Source organism: Daktulosphaira vitifoliae, unplaced genomic scaffold (assembly GCF_025091365.1).
Source record: "Daktulosphaira vitifoliae isolate Bord-2020 unplaced genomic scaffold, ASM2509136v1 Scaffold_4, whole genome shotgun sequence".
Lineage (NCBI taxonomy): Eukaryota > Metazoa > Arthropoda > Insecta > Hemiptera > Phylloxeridae > Daktulosphaira > Daktulosphaira vitifoliae.
This window is the reverse complement of record NW_026099575.1, coordinates 34,506,950-34,529,048: the sequence shown is the minus strand read 5'-3', so window position 1 is coordinate 34,529,048 and position 22,099 is coordinate 34,506,950. Positions and strand designations below refer to the sequence as shown.

The following is a 22,099-nucleotide window of genomic DNA, read 5'->3' as shown; positions in this document are numbered from 1 at the left end:
ATACAACTCTAAGTAAATTTATTATTAAATACTATACGTATTTAATAATAATTTTTGTAAAATCTTATAGAAACGAAAACATTTTTCTGTAAGCATTTGACAAAATAGTACCAACACTAATTTAAAACAATGGTATAGAATACACTAGCAAATATAATGACAAGTAAATTTAATTTTATCTTACACTATTATAAAATAAGAGGGTATAAATAATCCGAACACAAAATAACACGACAAAATAATTTTGAAACACATTTTGAAAATAATGGGGTAATTATTTACCGCACGCGACCAACTGTAAATTAACTTGATTATGTGATACTGAAACTACTAAACGAATTCTTCGCTGTTTTTTGTTACGACTAGATTTTTATATAATTCACTTTACTGGATTTCTTTAAAATATAATGGATTTAATGGATTAAAATATATATCATGTAAGTTGGATACAAAGTTAGAAAACTTAAATTTAATTATTTTTAAAATAAGTCTATTTAATTAAGGATAAATTTTAATTAACAATAATTTCCACTTTTACACTTTTAGGTAAATCAGTCAAAACAACATTTACTTAAGATAGCAAAGGGAACTTATTAACTCTAAAGTTGAATAATAAATTTATCGCTTGAAAAAATGAACTATTTATTAAATGTTTATCATTAATCATTCCCAAATCAACTTAAATCCTATTTATCTACTTATAGTGATCACATTTAAGTTTCTAGCAAGTATCTAAAATTGAAAAATTAAGATCAAATCTAATACTATCATCATATTTTTAGAAATTAAGTATAAACCTATTTGAAATTTTCTATTTTATAGTACTGAATTATAAAATATTTGTTTTATTTTAAATTTCGTGTGTTAACTAATTAGTTCATGAAAGATTAAAATTAATTATACAGCGTTCTTTAATACAAAAAACATGTAACACATTGAAAGCCATTATTTATCGTTTACATTGCAAGAATAAGTTATTTCAAAAAAACATTCTTATAAACGCCTCTGTTTTAAATTAAAGACTGACCAAGTGACTTCTTATTACAACAGATTTCACATTATCGAAAGAAAAATAAAAAATAAATGTCAAAAACATGAAAAGTAAAATTAATGACGACTGATGAAAAATGTCGACAACACTCTATTGTAAATACTTGAAATAAGTATAGCAAAAACAGTAAATCACTCCAGTCTTTTAAGTACCAGCAATTTCCTTAGAGAAAAATGAAATTTATATAAACTGTCATTTTAAAAGTGGGCCTTGAGCAAATAAGTCAAACTATTTCGTACGTTGTAAGTCAATACGTTTACTGGTAAATAATGTTTCATCAAAAATAGAATTTCTTTATCTTTCAAGTTAGATCAACACGACCCTTTTCAAACAAAAATCGCAAGTTTCATAACGTCTTTGATTATTGTAATCGAGGGATTAAATTCGATTAAAATAATTAATCGCTTTAAATGAAGGAATACATTATTATTTCAAGATTACAAATGTATGTTATTAGCTTTTGATAAAAAATAATTTTTCATTTTTAAATTCATTACTGCTTTGTTTTATAAAATTCGTTATCGTAAATTGAATGGTACTTTTAATTATAATCAACGAGGTCCTGAAAATATTTAAAAAGTGTTAAATAAATCAAAACGGTGCACTGACTATATTCATGAACATATCCCAATAAAAGATACACTAAATTAAATAGCCAATAAAATAACACTACGTAGTTAAACATCATCGCGCAAAATTTGTTTATAGTTACGTTTTTATCAACTATCTTCATTTACTTCAAGTATTTTTCATTGAATAAACTATTTATGGGGTCATACTTAATGATAACATCTGCAAAATATTCATTATATCATAATTTATGTAATTAATAATTCGTTTAATGAACTACATTATATTAAAAAAATCGTATATTTATTACTCGAGTAAGAAATTCGGTTAATAATGCATCTAAAAATATTACATGACTATATGAAAATATTATTTGAAAGTCTAATGTTATAGGTAAAATAATAATTTTACTTGTTTTGTGCTTATTCAACATTTTCCCAATAATAAATTATTTGTTTTGGTTCTTATAGAAAGATTTCTTTCCAATGCACGCAACCTTCGAGTATCCAAAAGGAAGTGTAAAAATCGTTTTTATTCAATAACAATAATAAAGATCAAATGCACGAATAATTTATTACAATTACAATCTCTAGAATTTAGAAAAAACATTCAAAATCGGCATGCGATATTTGTTAAATATTTTATACTGATATTTTTGATGGTTAAAAAATATACATTCACATGCAGTATTTTCGATGGACACAAACTGTATAGCTCGAAAACAAAACAGAAGAAATGGATATACAAAATAAATTATTTATGTGCATAATATTCGACTTAAAGGAGAAAAATTGATGAATAGCGAACAGATTTCATGCTGAGAGTTGCGCTACATATGTATAAATATGTCTATGTTCATATCGGAATAAAAGAAAAATGGTAATAATCAATTCATTATTTTTGAATGTTCTATAAAAAAGGAATAAACTGCAAAAAATGTTTCGTAGACAAAAATCTGGAAATCGGATGGATTAAAGAAAACTGTTTTTTTAATTTGTTTACTATTCTATTTTCAGAAAAAGTAGTTCAGTCAACTCCAAAATCATAAAAAGTATATATTATGAAATACATTTTGGAATAGAATGAAACGGAAGTCAAATGCGAGTACTACACGATGAGCAGAATACTAGAAGTTTTTTTTATTAAATTACTTCCTTTGTGACTTTCCTAGTTCACCTTTTCCGCAATCTCGGTCCAACAATAAGTTTTGTAAGTCAACTGTATTTATTGAAATACACGGTTGTATTTGTCTATACTGATTTAAAACAAATGGCGGATTGGATTACAAGGTCTGCTGTAAGTTATGAGAGTAAAGACATTTTATCGTTTTTAATTTCCGGACCAAATGCCACAACATCCTTTATTGTAGTCTAACGCGACTCGCAATTAACGGACTCTGCACAATTTGGCCAACGGCTGGTAATATGCTAAAACTTAGCACATTACAAATCGAGAGAGAAGTTTCTAGACCAGCTAAAAGGTCTCGTCACACGGATTTGAAACTGTCGATCGTTGGAACGGCAGTTTGCGTGTGCGTCGAGAAAACCCATTACTCACATTTGGGTCATTAACGCGTTACTGTTGTTACAAATAGATCATCGGCTTATATGAGACGATAAAAAATATTTGTCAACGTCAATTCGACTAAGTCGGCGCCATACCTTTTTCAGAAAAACTCTGTTGCACGTGCCGGCCGTTGTTTTCCAATGGTTGTGCCGGAACGCAGCATTGCCCCTGTCCACGCCGTCCTCGAAGCTTGTCCGAGCACCGTACAAAAACGACCTGGTGGACCGTTTTCGGCTAAACGGTAACCTTCTAACCGTCTCGTCGTCGCTCAACGATCTCCTATCGTCATCGTCGCCGGCCCCTAGCCCGACACCATACTTGCAGTAACGGACACGGTCATCGTCTCTGACGCTAAGCGCACTCTCGATAAACGCGAACAACTGTAGCACGTGCCTATCAAACTGCTTGTAAGACGCAGGAATATATTCCAGCGACCCGTCTGGCGACGGGAGAAACGTGTTTCCTCCGTCACGTGTATTGCAACTATTACACTTAGAGTCGTCTTCGCTATCGTTCGGAACGTCCAGTCCAAAATGTACAGTCTTTGTATTCCGGGGCAGTTGCTGTTGGTGTCCAACGGATGAGCACCGTGATTTCGCTTCTACCATTTTCATCGGCAACTAATAAAGCTTGTCAGTCCGTCGTTATTATGTTGTCGGCGCAATGCGACTGTGCCGGATTTTGTGGGCCCGAAGCGCAAGCGACGGCACGCCACAATTGTTATCTCAGTAGGTCCCATGCGTGAACGTTGTGGGGCCACCGGTCATCGATAGACTGTTATAAAACCAGTCGACGACCGACAAAAACAATAGTACAGCTACGTTGCGTACACGTAAAAATGTTCGATTATTTTTGCCGAACATATGACTGGTATGCAAATCTAACACATCATTATAAGGACAAAACAAAAGTTTACCATATGAACAATATGTGTAGCGGTTAACGGGGTACTGGATGAATCGCGTCAAGATCGTTCAGCTTCTATTAGCAGACTACCGAACCCGTGGACTGGGGTGAATCACGAGGGCGTATATAGAACTTTCGCAGCGTCCCGGTGCCCCAATCACGCTCTCTGGCGGCACGGGCTGAAAATACTCGAGGGTATTTTACGCTCTGGCCGCCGAATTTCCCGTCTACATAACGTTCCTAAAGGTCGGAAGAAACGTAACGAGAGTAATACGCCGTTATAGAGCGATCATAGAATATTATTCAGAACAACATAATAATAATAATAATAATATCGAAACACGTAAATGCCACAGCCGTTTATTCCAATAGCATACTCCGAACAGACGCTTCAAAGAACTGTTTGCTGAGAAGATGAAATTTCCAATTATATCTTTCCACGCTGTTGAATATCTTTGAATTTCAAATAAATTGATATCACAAGGAAGTATAATTTAATGGTATGAGACGTAACTCGTTAAATTTTAGCCAACGATTTTATTCCTAACCAAAATATATTTTAAAACGATCGAGAATGTAATTATCATTACAACCCCCAGCCGGTTGAGGTAGCTAATATTTACTTAAATTACCATAGCAGCAGTCACTGGACCAAATAACACAATGCAGTTGGCTAAAATTAAAAGTGTATATAACCTTTCCCCTATTGTGTTGTTTGTTAAGCTGGAAAACAATGCGGCTATTTAAATACACAATTCAACTTTTGTTAATTGTTAACGTGAGATACATGGGTAGAATGAGAAGATAATATGAAACAGCCTCATTGTTTTATTAAAAAAAACATGCCAAGATCATTCATTACATTCACAATCTATTTATCAATCGCAATTACAAAAAAGCGATTAACAATTTCATCTGATACGACATCGAATGATGTATTTCGAAAAATTGCACAACGCGGTTAATTGACAACGAAAATAAATGTGTTAAAAACTCACATGAAATACATTATCAGTAATGAAATGATGAAAATCTAACCAATAACGAATACATTAATAATTATTAAAATAAATTAAGAGTGCCAATGGCGATCGAGAAAAATTGGTTTAAAATTAATCATGTTATAAAATATAAATGTAATCTATTAAAATTAATACATTTTAAATTGACGCTAAAAATTCAGCAGCGCTTAAATTTTTTAAAATTAGATTTTGACAAAAGATGACTGCATATATATTTTTTAAATAATTATCTGACAAGCACAAATAAATCAAGAAAACTGTTCAACACTGGTTAAGATTTTATTACAAGTTTTGTTACAAGTTATTTATTCATAACATTATTTTTTTATATAAGCATATTAATTATTAATGTGTTCTCTCTTTTATAAAACTTTTTGGGTCGGCACTTGCAATGTCAAAACAACGGACATCGTTCAACATTTTTAGCCAGTAAAAAGTTTGTAAGTAATGTGGCATTATACTTTATACAGTTTTTTGAGAAAAGTGTACCATAAATGATAAAGTATGAAGTATTTGAACAGTATATGTAGGGAAGCAATAAATTGATCACCAACCCTTTTGATTAGGTATCTTTTATCTATTGATTATCTTTCAAATGTTACAACTTAAGCTTTCCTTGCAATCACTGCCTACAATTGACGTGCGTTTTATTTATTTTTGAACATCATCTATATATTTGACTCAGTCGATCAAACTGTCGTAGTGTATAAATAAAATATATTAGAGTTTTACGATCCTATACTTTTGATAATTTAAATGAAAAAAAAGAAACATTTTCTTAAAAATACATTAGACTGAATTTAATATAAGAAAATTTATACAAATGTATATTATGCAGGATGAAATTTTTAAAACCATAAATAAATCTTGATACTTTATTTTAATGGATAGTGTAATAATTTCAATTATTTTTATTCTTTAATAAAAAAAATGTATATAAGGTATAAATATTATTTCTTTGAGAAAAAAAATTTTTCCTCTATGTTTTTGTTAAAGTGAAAATTACTTTTAATTATAGTTTTTAACTACATTTTTTAAATATTAAATGAACTATTTTAAATATTTCTAATATTTTAATATTTTCAAAGATAAAAAAAATCTCTACTTTATTATGTTCTAAATACATGTGTTATATAATAATTATTAACATAAATTTTTATCATCCATACATCATTTATAATATTATAATTAATTCTATATTTTCTAAACTAAATATTTTTTATTTATACCTTTAGACACGTATTTTCCATTCCATGAGACATAAACAAATTTACAATTCTTACATAAGTAACACATTTATATTATATAAAAATTCAAATATATTTAAAACGAATATAAAATTCTAACTATTGTTAGTATTTTATATTTTAAACAGTAAATTTATGCTTGATAACATTTTATTATCTTATTGGTTTATAACCTATCACTTATTTGTTAAATCAAATATTATCTTATTTCAATAATTGATAAAAATAAATTCATTTTTATTAGAACATTCAATAACTTGTATGTAAATTTATACTAACTATTCTAAAATTGTAATCTCAATTTATTTTCTTATATCAAATCAACCATAATTAATAATACTTTACATAATTTCTTTCATTTAAAAAGTATAATATTAGGAATTGTTATTACATATTATCAAATTTTTTATGTTAGAAATTGATTATTCAATTATTTTAACTAAAAGTTAAATGAAATAAAACGAAATTTATTTTATGGAAATAAAAATTTTAAATATCATAAATATACAAAACCTTCACTTTTATGTTTTTTAGTTTGGATTGAGAAAATATCATTTAACTACTTAGATTCAAAATAAACACTGGATATTTGACAAGTCTAATAAATTATTTTAGTGTAGTGTAAGCAATAAATATACGCCATCTCACCTACCTGTAAGTTTTTACAGAGATTTAACGTATCATTAACTAGTTTAGTGAAACATTATAAACATACTACTAAAAGTTAACTTTTACTAAGACGTTAACTAAAAAAATCACTTTTATGTTAATCTTTAAAAAGTTATAATCTTCAACAAATTGAAAATGTATAATGATTTTTATGTAGTATACAGTTACAAACAACAAAAACTTATTGTATCTGTATAAGTTGTCATTGATAAAATACGTTTTAAGATAAGCTGTTAGACAATAAGATATGCTAAATATTCTAAAGATAAGTATATCAATAGGTACTAGTACTTATCAATTAACTCACCTCTGACGATGTAAGATAACACAAGCGGGAATCGGTACTTTCAACGGAAGCTTGTTGTGTAATTCCACTAAAACTATGCCTAGCCTCTCTTTCAGTCATATAATCTAACCTTCCACTATCTTGTCGTTCGAATATCCTGTAAACATTATTTATTTATTATTTATAAACTTCATTTTCACATTTGTAAAAAATTATAGTATTATTATAAATAAATTTTATTATAATCAATTAACAGGCACGTGACTAGGAAAACATTTTGAAGGATATAAAAGAAAATATTTCCCACGTTATATTATTAAGTTAAGCATTGTAAGTAAAATGTAATTTTAAAATATTTCGGGGAGATCTAGACACCATGGACTCCTCCCTAAATACGAGCCTTTCAATTACCTAGGATGAAATATAATGAGAAATGATATAGTCACAAGGGGATTATACACAAGAAAATCTCCCATGAAAATATACCTGATTATGCCATAAATATCCTCTATATATATTATATATAAGAAAGTTGAATGAAATTATTCTTTCGTTGTTTCATATTTATTTCTATAAACTTAACAGAATTTCATTATAACCGCGTAAATGATATTTTAAGTTAGCAAATTCGTACAAAACCTTATATTCAATAGACTTGTTTAATTTATTAGCTTCGATGAGAAGCTGAGATGGTATTGGTTTTACTATGATGTGTTTTTTTTTTTTTTTGTCTATTACCACTTTTTCTCAGCTCTCACCGAACCGATTTCTTTCAACGATACGTCAAAACACCACAAATCGTATCTAGTTGAAGACATTACTCTCAAAAATTGAAAAAATTTCCCTCGTTTCCCGTAAATGGGGGAAACCTCCAAAAAAATTACAAATTTAAAAATCGCTAATTTTCGAAATTTTTTCAATTTTTTTACTTAAAACTGCCATAACTTTTTCAAAAATGAACAAATTAATACATTTTTTTTTTAATAAATGCTGGATGTGTTTACCTATCATTTGGTATACTTTTTTTTATAAATTTAACCCTTCACCAGCCCACAAGGGGGGATTNAATAAATTTTTTTTTAAATAAATGCTGGATGTGTTTACCTATCATTTGGTATACTTTTTTTTATAAATTTAACCCTTCACCAGCCCACAAGGGGGGATTCAAAATGACAACTTTTTCACAAAAAATTAACTTTTTCCACTTAATTTTTGAAAGTGTTCCGGAAATACTAAAACTTTTATATATATCTTAAATTAAAGCTAATGTAATATAATTTATTATGGAAAAAGAAAATTTCGGACTTTATTTTGTCTTCACGGTGAAAATGGCTATCATATGCTATTTTTGAGTTAAAAATCTCGATTTTATATTTTACATTTTTAACTTTAAAATGTTATAACTTTTTTGAAAAATGTATGGATCAATACAATTTTTTTATAAGAAATAATATTTATATACTTCTTTCATTTGTCATACTTTTTTTTTAAGTCTGACCATTTCCCTTGATACAGGGGGTGTTCAAAACATAAAAATGCATATAGAAAGAAGAACTTTTTCAACTTAACTTTTGAAAGTGTTCGGAAATACTGACACTTTTATATATATCTTAAATTAAAGCATATGTAATATAATTTAATATTAAAAAAAAAATTTCTGACTTTATTTTGTTTTCATAGTGAAAACAGTCATCAAAGTTAATAAAAAAAATACGATTTTTGTAAAAAAATTCTTTTTCATATTTTTAACTTAATAACCCTATAACTTCTTGAAAAATGTATGAATCAATAAAATTTTGTTATAAGAAATAACATTTTTATACCTCTTTTATTTGACATACTTTTTTTTTAAATCTGACCAGTTCCCTTAATACTGAGGGGTTCAAAATATAAAAATGCATATAGAAAGTAGAACTTTTTCAACTTAATTTTTTAAAGTGTTTCGGAAATACTGACACTTTTATATATATCATAAATTAAAGCTTATGAAATATACTTTAATATTAAAAAACAAAAATTCGGACATCATTTTGTCTTCATGGTGAAAATAGCTACTGTATTCAAAAATATGCTACTTTTGTGTTAAAATTCTTGGTTTTGTTTTTTATTTTATTATAAAGGAATTACACTGATTTTCATAAATATTATATCAATCTAATTGACATGGTATAAAAAGTTAAACATATTTAAATTTTTTTGTTTCTTTGAAGTCGAGAAAAATAACTTTAAAATTTGAACTAGCTAAATTTCCATTTTTATTAAGTGACAAATGAGACGTACGGTTTTTGAGACGGTAACACTTGGGTCTTTCACGACTGTGGCACTGAATTTTTTTTTTAATTCTTTTTGAGTTAAAAAAAAATGTTTAACTCATTTGATTTTTATCTCATTTAGATTCAATAACTTCAATAAATATCAAGGATTCCATTACTGTAGTCTCCTCTCGTGAGAAGAAATTCATATTAATATAATTTTACTATGTGGTTTTTTTTTGTAGCTATCATTTATTTGACCTACTTTTTTGACAAATTTTTTTTTTTTAATTAAATACTATCTACAGATTTGCATTGAAGCGTTTTTTATGATAGTGATTTTAATCACTGTCAGATATCATCTATACTGGACCCAACTATGCTACGACCCCACTGTGCTGGGTTTTATTTTATTTAAAATATAAATAATTAATAAGATAAAACATCATCTTCTTCTTCTTCTTTTTTTTCTAAAACTATATCTCATTATACTTTGACTAGAGAAAATCAACTATTATTAATACTATTATCTAACATCCTTTTGTTCTATCAATTCATTAAAATGTTTATTGGATATAAATAACTCAATACTTTACCTTTGGTCAAATGATTCGTTCCTATTAGACTTGTAACCACTATCAGTGATAAGACTATTTTCATGACGAAGTGACGGCAAAGATTCCCAAGTAGATCTCTTTGATGGCCTTCCGGTAGGTAAATGATGACGTACATAGTGTCCATCGTAAGGAATCCCAGCATTTGAAGCGCTACTTCCCATAGTCGATGATCCACACCGCCATCCATCACTATGTCTAAACCATTGAGCACGAGCAGATTCATTCCAACAATTGGCGCATCGATTACTAAAAAAATATATTATAATTAATAATAAAACTTATAACTCGATGATAATAAAAATATTAAATTTTAATCATCAGACTAACTTTTGAACAAAAAAATATTTAATGAATTTTATCATCTCATATTTACCCTAGTAATATTGGTTTTAACTATTATATAACTTATAAAATGTTGTCAAACACAAACAAAAAAAACTATTGTTAAAATTTGATATGTGCTATCACAAATAATAATAATGCATAGTTATTAATTTATTTAATTTTAAACATATTACTAAATGTATGTCATCAATATTATAATTGAAAATAAGTTAATCTACACCCAAAGAAAAACCTCAATCAAAATTGAAAGAGAAATTTTATCAAGGGTTTATGATAATGTTTTATTAATACGAACAAAATAACTATTCTTATAAATAATTATTGTTCAAGACAAGAAAAAAAAATATCATATTGATAAATATATCATTGATTCAATAGTAATGATATATTTATCAAATTGAACAATGAATTTATTATATAGATCGAGGTTTTTCTCTGGGTGTAGGATAAAAAATAAATATTAATATATCAACAATATTATTTTAACGAAATACATTGATTTATTTTATACCAAATTAGTAAAATTATTCAAATTTATTTTTCCTAGTTTCTTTTTATGCATATTTCAAAAATTTTAGCTTCTAAAATTTCTAGATAATTTTGTATTGATTTGTTTATTTTTTTGGTATCTGTTACTACTTTTTCTCAGCTATCACTGGACCGATTTTTTCAAGGATACGTCAAATCGTATCTAACTGAAGACATTTTTCTCAAAAATTGAAAATGTTTTCCTCGTATCCTGTAAATGGTAGAAACTCCCAAAAAAAATACCATTTTTAAAATCGATAAATATCGCCATTCCTTAAACTTTATTTTCTTAAAACATTTTTTAAAATGAATGAATCAAAATAATTTTCTTTAATAAAAATAGTATAGGTATTTCCCTTTCATTTTATTTAATTTTTTTCGAAAACTGACCCTTTACTTACCTACAGTATAGGTTACAAAATAGAACTTTTACACAAAAATTTAACTTTTTCCCTAAGTTTGAAAATATTCCAGGTATACTGCCTTCTTTAAACATATATAAGTTCAGTTCTTAGTTTTAGTTATTAGTGAAATGGATATAATGTCCATGCACTCGACCTATTGGTCAATTGTGCACACCTGAGTTCCGACGACCTTTATTCATATGTGTAAATGCAATCGAAGTTGAACAAATACGTAATTTTCGTGTAAAAAATCCCGTTCTATTGTGATTTTATTTTGGTATATGAAGCTGCCATAACTTTTTGTAAAATAAACGTACCAAAATAATTTTTTTTATATATAAATACCTTATGTATTTCCCTTTCATTTTATATAAATTTATTGAAAATCTAACCCTTTACTTTTCATATATTATTCTATTAAAAAACTACTAATCAGGAATGATGGAAAGGAAATAGGAGTTCATTTTGCTTTTGGAATAATCCACCAACTTCTTAAAATTAAATACAATTTGCAGGTTTGCATAGAATCTTTTTTATAATAGTAATTTTAATCATTGTCAGATATCGTCTAAACAATATAAATGATAAATAAAGTAATGAGAAATATTTTAGTGTATTAAATTTTAACTTACTAAATTTTAAATAATGTGGTTATTTTTAAAACCGCAATAGCTAATTATAAAAAAAATAATAAAATGCACTTTGATTTGTTTAGTTAAATTTTATATATTAGATTTCAATAAGTTGAACTATTAAAGGCGAAATAAATTCTGTTTCTTTGAAAAAGCCTCAAATGCTTAAAAGAAAAACTATAATTAGTTCGAAGATATTATTTATAGTTTATAATAAATTGAAATTTATAAATCACTCATAAATTGAAGCACCACCAGTGCAATATCATGTCAGCAAAAAAATGTAAATTTTTATTATAAAAACATAAGTTTTTAAACGGATTTTAAATATTATCTATTTTTATTTAAAAATGACGGCTTAACAAAAAACTAGAGAGTTGCCATGTTATTACAATGATGCCTTTGATTGTTTTTTCTTCATGAATATGTTTTTGTTATTTTACTAATTTTGTAAAACTCTTAAGTTTGTTGTAAAATTTTAATTTTGCACAATTAAATCTAAAAATTGGTTAAATATTCTAATTTTACAATTAAACTGCATCCACCAAATATGACATTGGTTTTTGGGTCAATTCCTTCCTTCTGTCCTAGATTACATATCGAAATCACTGCCTATTAAGTACTTTAAACATTAGGCTTTGTAAAACGTATTGTTCGAGAATTTAAGCTTAAGGCCTCATTTAAAATACTCTATTGTTCTCTAGTACGTACTAAGAGTTTGGTAGTGTATTATGAAACCCGTCAACTTTTACCGACATTATTCTTTTAATACGAATCCAAAATTAATTTTGGAGATCGGCTGCTTTTTTATTAAACATTTACTCTTCCTAACTATTTTTTCAAACGAAAAAAAAATTTCAGTGCTTCGTTTACACACTTTAGTTGATCGTCATAAGAAACTTATATTATGTTTTCTTAATATCTGATAATATTGATTGTTTTTCCTTATTATCCGAAGCTCTTTTCATGTCCCTCTTCAATTATTAGGTCCTTTTAATTCTACCGATTATGAACGTATCTCTTACCCCTACCCCTTTTATAATATGCATCACCAATAAAAATCATTAATTTTGTAATAAAGTTTTTTATTTATAAGCATTTTTTTTTATAATTCATGTTTTGAAGATACATAATCTTATTATACAATAAAACAAGAAAAAAAAGCTTTTTTGAGCAAATTAATTAGTGTGCTCAGATTCTCAAACAAATTTTTCAACGAAAGTACTTGGTCATGGCACTTTCGAAAAATTATTGGCAAAGATCGAAAAATTTTTATTGCTCGTACTCGCGATTTAAAATATCGACCGTATTCAAGAAAAACGTTNCAACGAAAGTACTTGGTCATGGCACTTCCGAAAAATTATTGGCAAAGATCGAAAAATTTTTATTGCTCGTACTCGCGATTTAAAATATCGACCGTATTCAAGAAAAACGTTCGCTGACGCCAGCGTTTTACGACTAAATATCTGAATTTTTCACCAGACCCGCCCAAAGTCAATTCTAAGATATCATATAAAAATATTTTCGAACCGTCCATTTTTTGCCATTCTCTGAACTTTTTATTTTTTTTATGTCCACATGCAAAGTTTTTAATAGAATATGGTCTTGTGTTTGCGCATGAATTTTTAATAAATTGTAAAGTTTGATAATATGCTTTTTGAAGATTTATTATCATATCGATAATTGAATTTAACATATCTAATTATTTGCATGGTTAAAAGAATACATGTTTATACATAAACTATCACGACAGTACAGTTTATTCATAGACTTATTATTTTATGTATAAATCTATGAGTTTATCGTAATACTCAGGACTTAAATACTATGCTCTACAATGTCATAACAGAGTACTCAACATTCAAATCAAAATTGACTTTTTTATATAGTCCTAAGAATAAAAACTTGCTGAATTTTTCTATAATTATTCTATAATATTACCATATTATTTTAGAAGATACAACAATATAAACAAATAGAATTACAAGATGATATACGTGACAAAATTTATGTTTTAAAATTATTATGTTAATAGTAATACTTATGGTTAGTTATTTTTCAATTTAATATCCCTTAATGATTTAAATTAATTAAATCATATAGTCAGTCAATTTATATTTTTATTCTGATTAAAAAAGAGATTATTCTTTATTTATTCTCTATTCATTATTTATTTTTTTTTTTATTTAAAAAATATATATTTATTTGTTAATCATCCGATTGTTATATGCAAAATTCAATAATTAAATAACATATTTTTTTAGATAACTAATGTAATAATAATGACATTATTTAGAATGTACAATATACATTTTATACATAGAATTTTGTATCTGTATGATCACTTTAAAAATTTTATATATTTAAGCTCCACTGGAATCAATTATTTAGAATAATAATATTAATTTTCAGAAATTAATAACTTTTAATTATAAGGTTTTCTAATCATCTGTATTAGTTTAAAATACTGGATGGATATTAAATTTTACAGTATAATTAGTTTGTTGAAGTTTGACATTAATATAAAATTCAAGAACCAACATTTAATCATACTTTTCAACCAAGGCCCGTATTTCTTCGGGTTTGGGCCAGAATCTTAGATAAACGGAGCGTAATGTTCAAAATAAAAACGTATTGTATAAGTAAACATACTTATATGTTATGTTACTTTATAACTATATATTTTTCATATTGTATATAAATAAAAAATTATATTTATATAAAAATTAACTTAAATTGTCAGATTTAATTATAAATGTTTCTTTTGTTAAGAAAAATCCTCATTTATTTTTAGTATTTACCTTGAAGGGGCATGATCAGATAAATAGCCTCGTTCTCTATCACGTTCTCTTGCAGCAGCATCTTGCCTATCACTATAATATCCTTCCCTAGTTGCACTTGATGACCTTTCTACTCTATGTGGAAGTGTGGATGACCTATTAAAACTTCCTGCTGCACTCATTGGCCCTGTATGACACATAACTTGTTAAATATAATAATTAATTATATTTTAATTAGAACTTACGTCTCATCGTTTGGTATTGACCTCTAGAATTCAACGGGGGCAACTGTTCAGCCATTTCTTTGAATAAAAAAATAATTAACATGTTGTATTAATTAATTAATGTTTTTTTGATAAATTTGTAGACTGCTTACCTAAGTTTTCCATACTCTGTGACAAGAGAGCTTCAAATGTATGTAAACTATAACTTTCGGCATCCATTCCTCGAGCTAAAGTATTTCGCAAATGCATTTCATATTCGAGCAATAAACGGCTAGTTGGTGAACCAGGAGTACTGGTAGCTTGATTATCATGTTTCTGATAGCGCCCTATTAAAAAAATATACCAACTTTATTAGAATTATATTGTATAACATCAATAATATAAACAAAAAATAAATGGAACAAATGCATTTTACCACCCTATCGAATTTTTAATTTTTTTTGACTCGTGTTTTAAATGCTTTTTCAAACATTTTTGAAACAATTATGGAAATTATTTTTATGAAGCTATAGCTTTTTAGAGCTGACACAAAGTAAACCAACCGGGTTTACTAAACTAAAATATTGGGTATATTTTTTTGGTTTTTTAACCAAAAATTAACAAATCACTTACACCTACCAGCTCTAGTGACTAACTCGAATCTTCTCGAGACTTTTTAAGAATAGAGACTCACACCCCCAAATATCTAGAGAAGATAATTTTAACCCAACTAAAATGAAAAGTACATAAAAAGTTCAAATCGTCACTTGAAACGGTATAAAACTCAGTATTTATAAATACGATCCTAAAAATGTGTGTAATAATAAAAAATAACTAAATTTTTCTCAGAATAACTTTAATATCTAATCGCTTTTCATTTGATAAAAGTGATTAAAATATAATTATAAATCGTATAATATCTAAAAAATATACAAAAGGTATCACAGTTTATTTATAAACACTATAAATGTAGTTTAATGCTAAATAAGCAAGTACAATATTTAGTAAAATAGAAATCCTTTTTATAAATTCTTAACTAGTATGAAAAACTAAATCAATTAAAAATTTTTTTTTTGAATTTTTTTTGATGGGTGGTAACCATGCATTTTGATACGATTATATACCTATTGATGTTTTTTAATTAACTATTTACTTTAATGAATTTAATTACAACTATGGCTACACGCAATCTACAATGCTATTTCTATATTGAAATTTCATAAATTGTAACTACTTCTAAACCCTTCCCCCTGATTTTTCGGCTTTTTTTTAATATCTACAAGGACAGTGTAACACCGACATATTTTTGTATATTGTTCATGCCCTTACGGACCTGATTTTCCCTTAATGCTAGATTGATCCTGTTCTGAATTACCATTACTCGAGCTAGGTGTAGTTGCGTAACACTGATTATCGAATATAACGTTATCCGAAAGAGGTGAACCATCGCTAACTGGAATAGGTCGCCCATTTCTATCTAACTCCAAGTACATACCTCGTGAATCCCTCATTTGGCCATTACGACCAATATCATATGATGAACGAGATCCTGTGCAACAAGAATATTTAACATCAATGTTATTTATGAATGAAATATACTTTGATTAAATTTAAGCGTATGATGTATATAATAAATTAATAATCAAATAATTATTTTTATACACACCTAAATTACTGAAACGTGAATTCCTGTGTTTTACCGATGACTCTGGTTCCGACAACACTTGTCTTGAACAATGAGGCATAGATATAGACATATTTGACGGTGGCGGGGGTTGATGGTAATAACTATAACCACGTCTTCTCGTCATTTCCGGAGATGTTACAGGACTATCCAAAGAAGGCATTGGCTTCAATGAGCGTTTTATTGTTCCCATATCTTTATCATTATTTAGATAAAAAATACAATTAATAACTTTATTTAAATCCATGATGTATAATAAATTATTAATTTTAAAAAAGCTAATGAAAAATTCAATTAATTTGTTTAATAACACTCACTATCTCTAAATCGGTAATCATCTCTATAAATTTTATTTTGATTTCTTGAACTTTTTGGTATAGCAGTAGACTTAAACAAATCCGAATCGACATAATTTTCGGAATAGTCTTTTGAGGACATTCGCGGTGTGCATGTGCCTGTGGTAGTTGTGGTCTTGGCACCAATTGTCTGCACTCCTTCACTTTTGCAAGTGTCCTGTTGACCCTAAATTTAATAATATTATTAAAAATTTTATGTTATTTTGCCTTATAATTGTAGCTATTTATTATACTCCCCTAATTACACGTTATTGATAAAAAGGGAAAATACTCCCCAAAAGTAGGTATATTTAGAACAATTTTAGGGGGCTTAATTTTTTTTTTTTTACTATGGTAGGTATGCTAGAAAAAATATTTTTAATAAAAAAAAAATAAGGTCCTTAGAGGCTTTACAAATTTAGATAGCCTACTATAGAAGATAAAATAGCCCTCTATATACACCCCTATCAAAAAAAAATTATACATGTATAATTTTTTACCAAAATGTTATACCTGTTCTGTTTGTGATCCAGTTCCGGTGATGTTTAATTTTCCACCAGGCGTGGCAGTTTCTCTGTCTCTCATAGTTGAGCTTCGGGATATGGTCTGTTTGGAAGTGTCCTCAACTCCCAATGCTCTATCTGGGTCTGAAGGTCCATCCCCAAGGGAGAGCTGTCTTGTATGAGACCGTGGTAACGTCGAAGCTAATCAAGTAACAATATTTTAATTAATTATTATTGTTTTTCAACAGGTTTTTAAAAACATACATCTTTCTTTATTGTATCGTGGATCTTGCGCTCTGAGTCTATTAAACTGGTCTGCTGTCATGCAAGTACATTGAGGCTCTCTCGATCTGCTGGGTGACGTTGGGGTAGACAAAGGTTTTCTTTTAACCTTTGTACTTTGTCTTTTGGAGGTATCCAACTTGAGAGAATATGATGAAGACGATTTTCGAGACAACTTTACAGAAGGAGTCTAGATAAAAGTATTATACAAAAAAAGATAGAATATCAATAATTAATCAATGGTTACTAAAATACTTACACAACATTCTTTAAATTGTTTAGCATCAATGGGTGATGTAAAATTGAGACCCCATGTGTCGTTACTATGTGGTTCTTTCCAATACGCAAAACATTCTGAAGCTAAACCTATTTTTGTACCTAAAGAAAGAAAATTTGTTTAGTAAGAGTAAATATGGTATAGTTAAAGATAAATAAATTTAATTTACCCGGCTGCACCAGACGAATATCCATAATTTTTTCCACTTGACTGTTGTAAGCGGTGATATGGAATATATACTCGGGTCCATCTTGTATGCATGTAATATTCACAGGAACAAGATCTTCGGATATTTGTTGCCATTTTATTTCTTCCCCTTTGGCACTCACATGGAATACCTCTGCCCACAATCTATAAAATATTTGACAGTATGAAATTTTTGAGAAAATCAATAGAGTATACACCTACTGGTGTCATTTTAGTAATAATATATTTAATATTAAATTTAAAAAAAAAGTTGCACCATAAAACTTTTAAAACATGAATAGGATATACTATATTATAATACTCTTGTGTCATATAACATATTTATTTAACACGTATTTAATATTAATGTGGTTAAGGTTCACTGACTTAACAATTGAATCCTCGGGGATAATACCTGACATCAAATAATAATCTTCTTTATAAAATGATGAAAGTTCGAAAGCAAAATGTACTGTGTTCTGCATTATTGTAACCTCATGTTGAATTTTAAAACTCAAGGAGCATAAATATTAACATGTATTTAATGAGTATAACATAGCCAGTCAATATGTCTGTTTGAGTCAGTGTTTTGAAATAATAAAAATAACAAAAAATTTAGAAATTTTCCTTTGAAGTTGTGCTAATTTTCAACACGCCATAATTGATAATCGAGTCAAACCAACATGAATTAGCAAAAGAATAAAATTATTTTTATAATTGCACAAATTTATATATTTTTTATAAATAAATGAATACCTTAGAAGATGGCCATCTCTTCTTCGGGATGAACTTTGAAATGGTCCAGTAACATCATCGTATCTATACGACTTTTTTATTAGAGGTCCGCAGGAGCTCAGTTTGTTGCCCATTTCCAACCCCTGCGATTGTTCTGGTCACCACCCTCCTCCGTCTTCCCCCATTTTCTGTAAACATGAAAAATATTTGTTTTTAATTACAATAGAAAATTTTCAACTAATTGATATATAGTAATAATTAGTAATTAATTAATATTATTTAATGTATACGGTATATAATATATATCTATAAGTAAATTAAGTTAATTGTATTGTATAATGTAATCATCAAATGATTTTTAAAGATACTTAATAAATAAAGTAGTTATCGAATTTTAATACAGATAACCAAATTAGGTCTTTTATTAGTGTTTTTGAAAAATATAAGTTTATTATTAAGTGTAATGGATTAAATGTATTTAAATATGCTATTACGTTTTACTTGTTATTTTCAGTATCACACATCAATAAATTAATGGTTTTACGTAGTTGTTATTTCTTATTTATCATTTTATATTGGTAATTTATGGGTCATTAATTATATATATTCCTAAAGTTTAAGACATTACAGATCGCTAATTTCTTAAAAAATAGATGACGTTTGCCCAAGTCAAGAGATAAATAGAAATATTTTTTGTTAAATTTAACGAAAATTATATTCTACATTAAAAAGATTCAATAATTATGGTTATACAGAAACAAACATGTTAAGCGAATTTTACAATTCACTTAAGGAAAAAGAAGCTATTCGTTTGACCCAAATTTATTCATCAATACTTGTAAAAAAAACCCTATGGCAATAACACAGAATTTTTTCTACGTTAACAATCGACGAGATATCAAGAAATAATAGAAAATTATAATAATGACGGTAATTCTAATAATGCTTTCTCTTAAAATAATAGTTGTATTAAACAAATTATTTTTGCAATTTTTTAGTTCATATATTTCTTGATTTATAAATAATTACATTTTAATTTCATCCTTTACGCTTTATAAAGTTATCAACTTTTTTTTTTTAAATGATAACTTATAAATATATATAACTAGCAGCTCATAATAGAGAATGATGTAATTATAATATTTATGGGTCGATTACAATTTTTAACCCTTTACTTCTGATGTTATTAACATTTTAAAATATAGACTAGAGGGGGGCACAGATATGACTAAGCTTAGATTAGATATTTCTAGGTACTACTTCTGCATAAATGTAAAAATGTTGTTATTTATTTTGAATGTAACTTAATGGGTTATGATAAACAGATCACATAGTATTTTTAATTAACAATTATATAACCTTATTTCATGAACATTTTTTTAATTGTTCAATATCTTTAAAAACGCTAAAAAATTCCAATAATAATTTTTTAGCATTATCATTATTTTATGAGAAGTAAAGTGGCTAACGTTAAAATAATCATTCTGTGTACATTTAAAGACAGTAAATGATAAATTTGTATACATTGTAGGGGAGACTGAGGCCCACTTGAATGTGGAGTAGATTTGAATTGATTAAATAAAACTAGTTGTAGTTATAAATTAATCTCACATAAAATAATCATATCAAATGTTGGATACAGCATGACCAATATTCTGTATTTTACATGAACTTAATTTATTGACACAACTAGTTTTATTTAATCAATTAAAATCTATTCCACATTCAAATGTGTCCCAGTATATCGTACATATTATTAGTTACAAACATAGATGGTTTTAATAACTATATCTCAATAACGCCCCTGAAATTCCAACACATTTTCGAACAATGCATTCGTATTATTTTAAAACAAAAAATTGACCCAAATTCAAATAACTTGAATAAAACTAATAAAACTATTTTTATTACATTTAAACATTAACAAAAATATTAAAAATACTGCTAAAAGTATCAAAAGTGTTCAATTGATTGAATTAAATGTAACTATTAGTTAAATACGCTTTCAGACTAAAGTTGAAAGTATTTTCTTATCATACAATATAATATATTATATTGTTACAATTTTAAAGAATTATAATAATATATTTTATAACAATAAGAATAGTAATAAATAGTGTAAATGAGTTTAAGTAACATATATATGTTATTCTTTTTTGCTATGTTATTTTGTCCCATTATTCATCAAGAATAAGATACTCATTTTCTTGAAAACTATTGAACAATTTTAAATTTTCATAAAGGAAATTAATTTTCAAATTTTAAAAACTTTACAATAATATATAGTTAAATAATTTGTGTTTTCATCCCTTCAGAGATAAAAACGTAAACTACAATTTTCTTTAATGGGAATCTCTATTTTTAGTTTGATGATATGGCAGAAAAAAATTCTTATAACATTTTCATCCGAAGAGCTATTCTTCTGATATTGCTTAACTTTAGCGATTTTCAACCAATTTTCTATTGTTGAACGACCAGCGTAGAAAAATTTTCTTGATAAATACCATAAAAATAATTTATGGCACATTAAAACACATTGATAACGTTTGAAATATTATTTAAATTATAGTAATGATAAATTTGTATTTTAAACCCAAATCTTTAAAAAATAATTGTAATAATTAAACAATGAATTCGTTTTACAATTATTTTAAAATGTAAACGGTTGATCAGATAAATTAAAATGATTAGAACAAAATTGCTTACATTTTTTTCAGTATCATAGCATCAAACTAAAAATAGAGGTGTCCATTAAAAAAAAATAGTTTTTTTATAGCTGAAGGAATGAAAAAACAAATTACTTAACTACAATTTTTTGAATCAAACGATAAAATCCTTTAAAAAAATAAAAAATGTTCAATTGTCCAAGAAAATGATTATTTTTTCCTTTTGTGTATACAGGGACGTCTTTAGAACTCATCTGGGAGGGTTTAACTTCTTTTTTAGCTTCGATGCGAAGCTGAGAAGGTATTGGTTTTACTAAGATGTGTTTATTTTTTTTTTTTTTTTTTTTTTTTTT

The 22,099-nt window shown here is 27.0% G+C and overlaps 1 protein-coding gene across 1 annotated transcript in view; it reads right to left on the bottom strand.

Annotated features, from left to right (window-relative positions):
- Positions 1–22,099, bottom strand: part of LOC126904389 (protein still life, isoform SIF type 1) — a 55,152-nt gene that overhangs the window by 18,609 nt on the left and 14,444 nt on the right. The window contains exons 2-14 of the mRNA XM_050683392.1: positions 19,102–19,268; positions 18,329–18,510; positions 18,142–18,260; positions 17,865–18,072; positions 17,611–17,801; positions 17,080–17,284; positions 16,745–16,957; positions 16,412–16,627; positions 15,252–15,425; positions 15,121–15,177; positions 14,897–15,062; positions 10,166–10,432; positions 7,339–7,474 (exon numbers count right to left, since the gene is read on the bottom strand). Coding sequence (XP_050539349.1) covers positions 7,339–7,474; positions 10,166–10,432; positions 14,897–15,062; positions 15,121–15,177; positions 15,252–15,425; positions 16,412–16,627; positions 16,745–16,957; positions 17,080–17,284; positions 17,611–17,801; positions 17,865–18,072; positions 18,142–18,260; positions 18,329–18,510; positions 19,102–19,214 — 2,247 coding nt within the window. The 5' untranslated portion in view covers positions 19,215–19,268. The remainder of the gene's footprint in view (positions 1–7,338; positions 7,475–10,165; positions 10,433–14,896; positions 15,063–15,120; positions 15,178–15,251; positions 15,426–16,411; positions 16,628–16,744; positions 16,958–17,079; positions 17,285–17,610; positions 17,802–17,864; positions 18,073–18,141; positions 18,261–18,328; positions 18,511–19,101; positions 19,269–22,099) is intronic.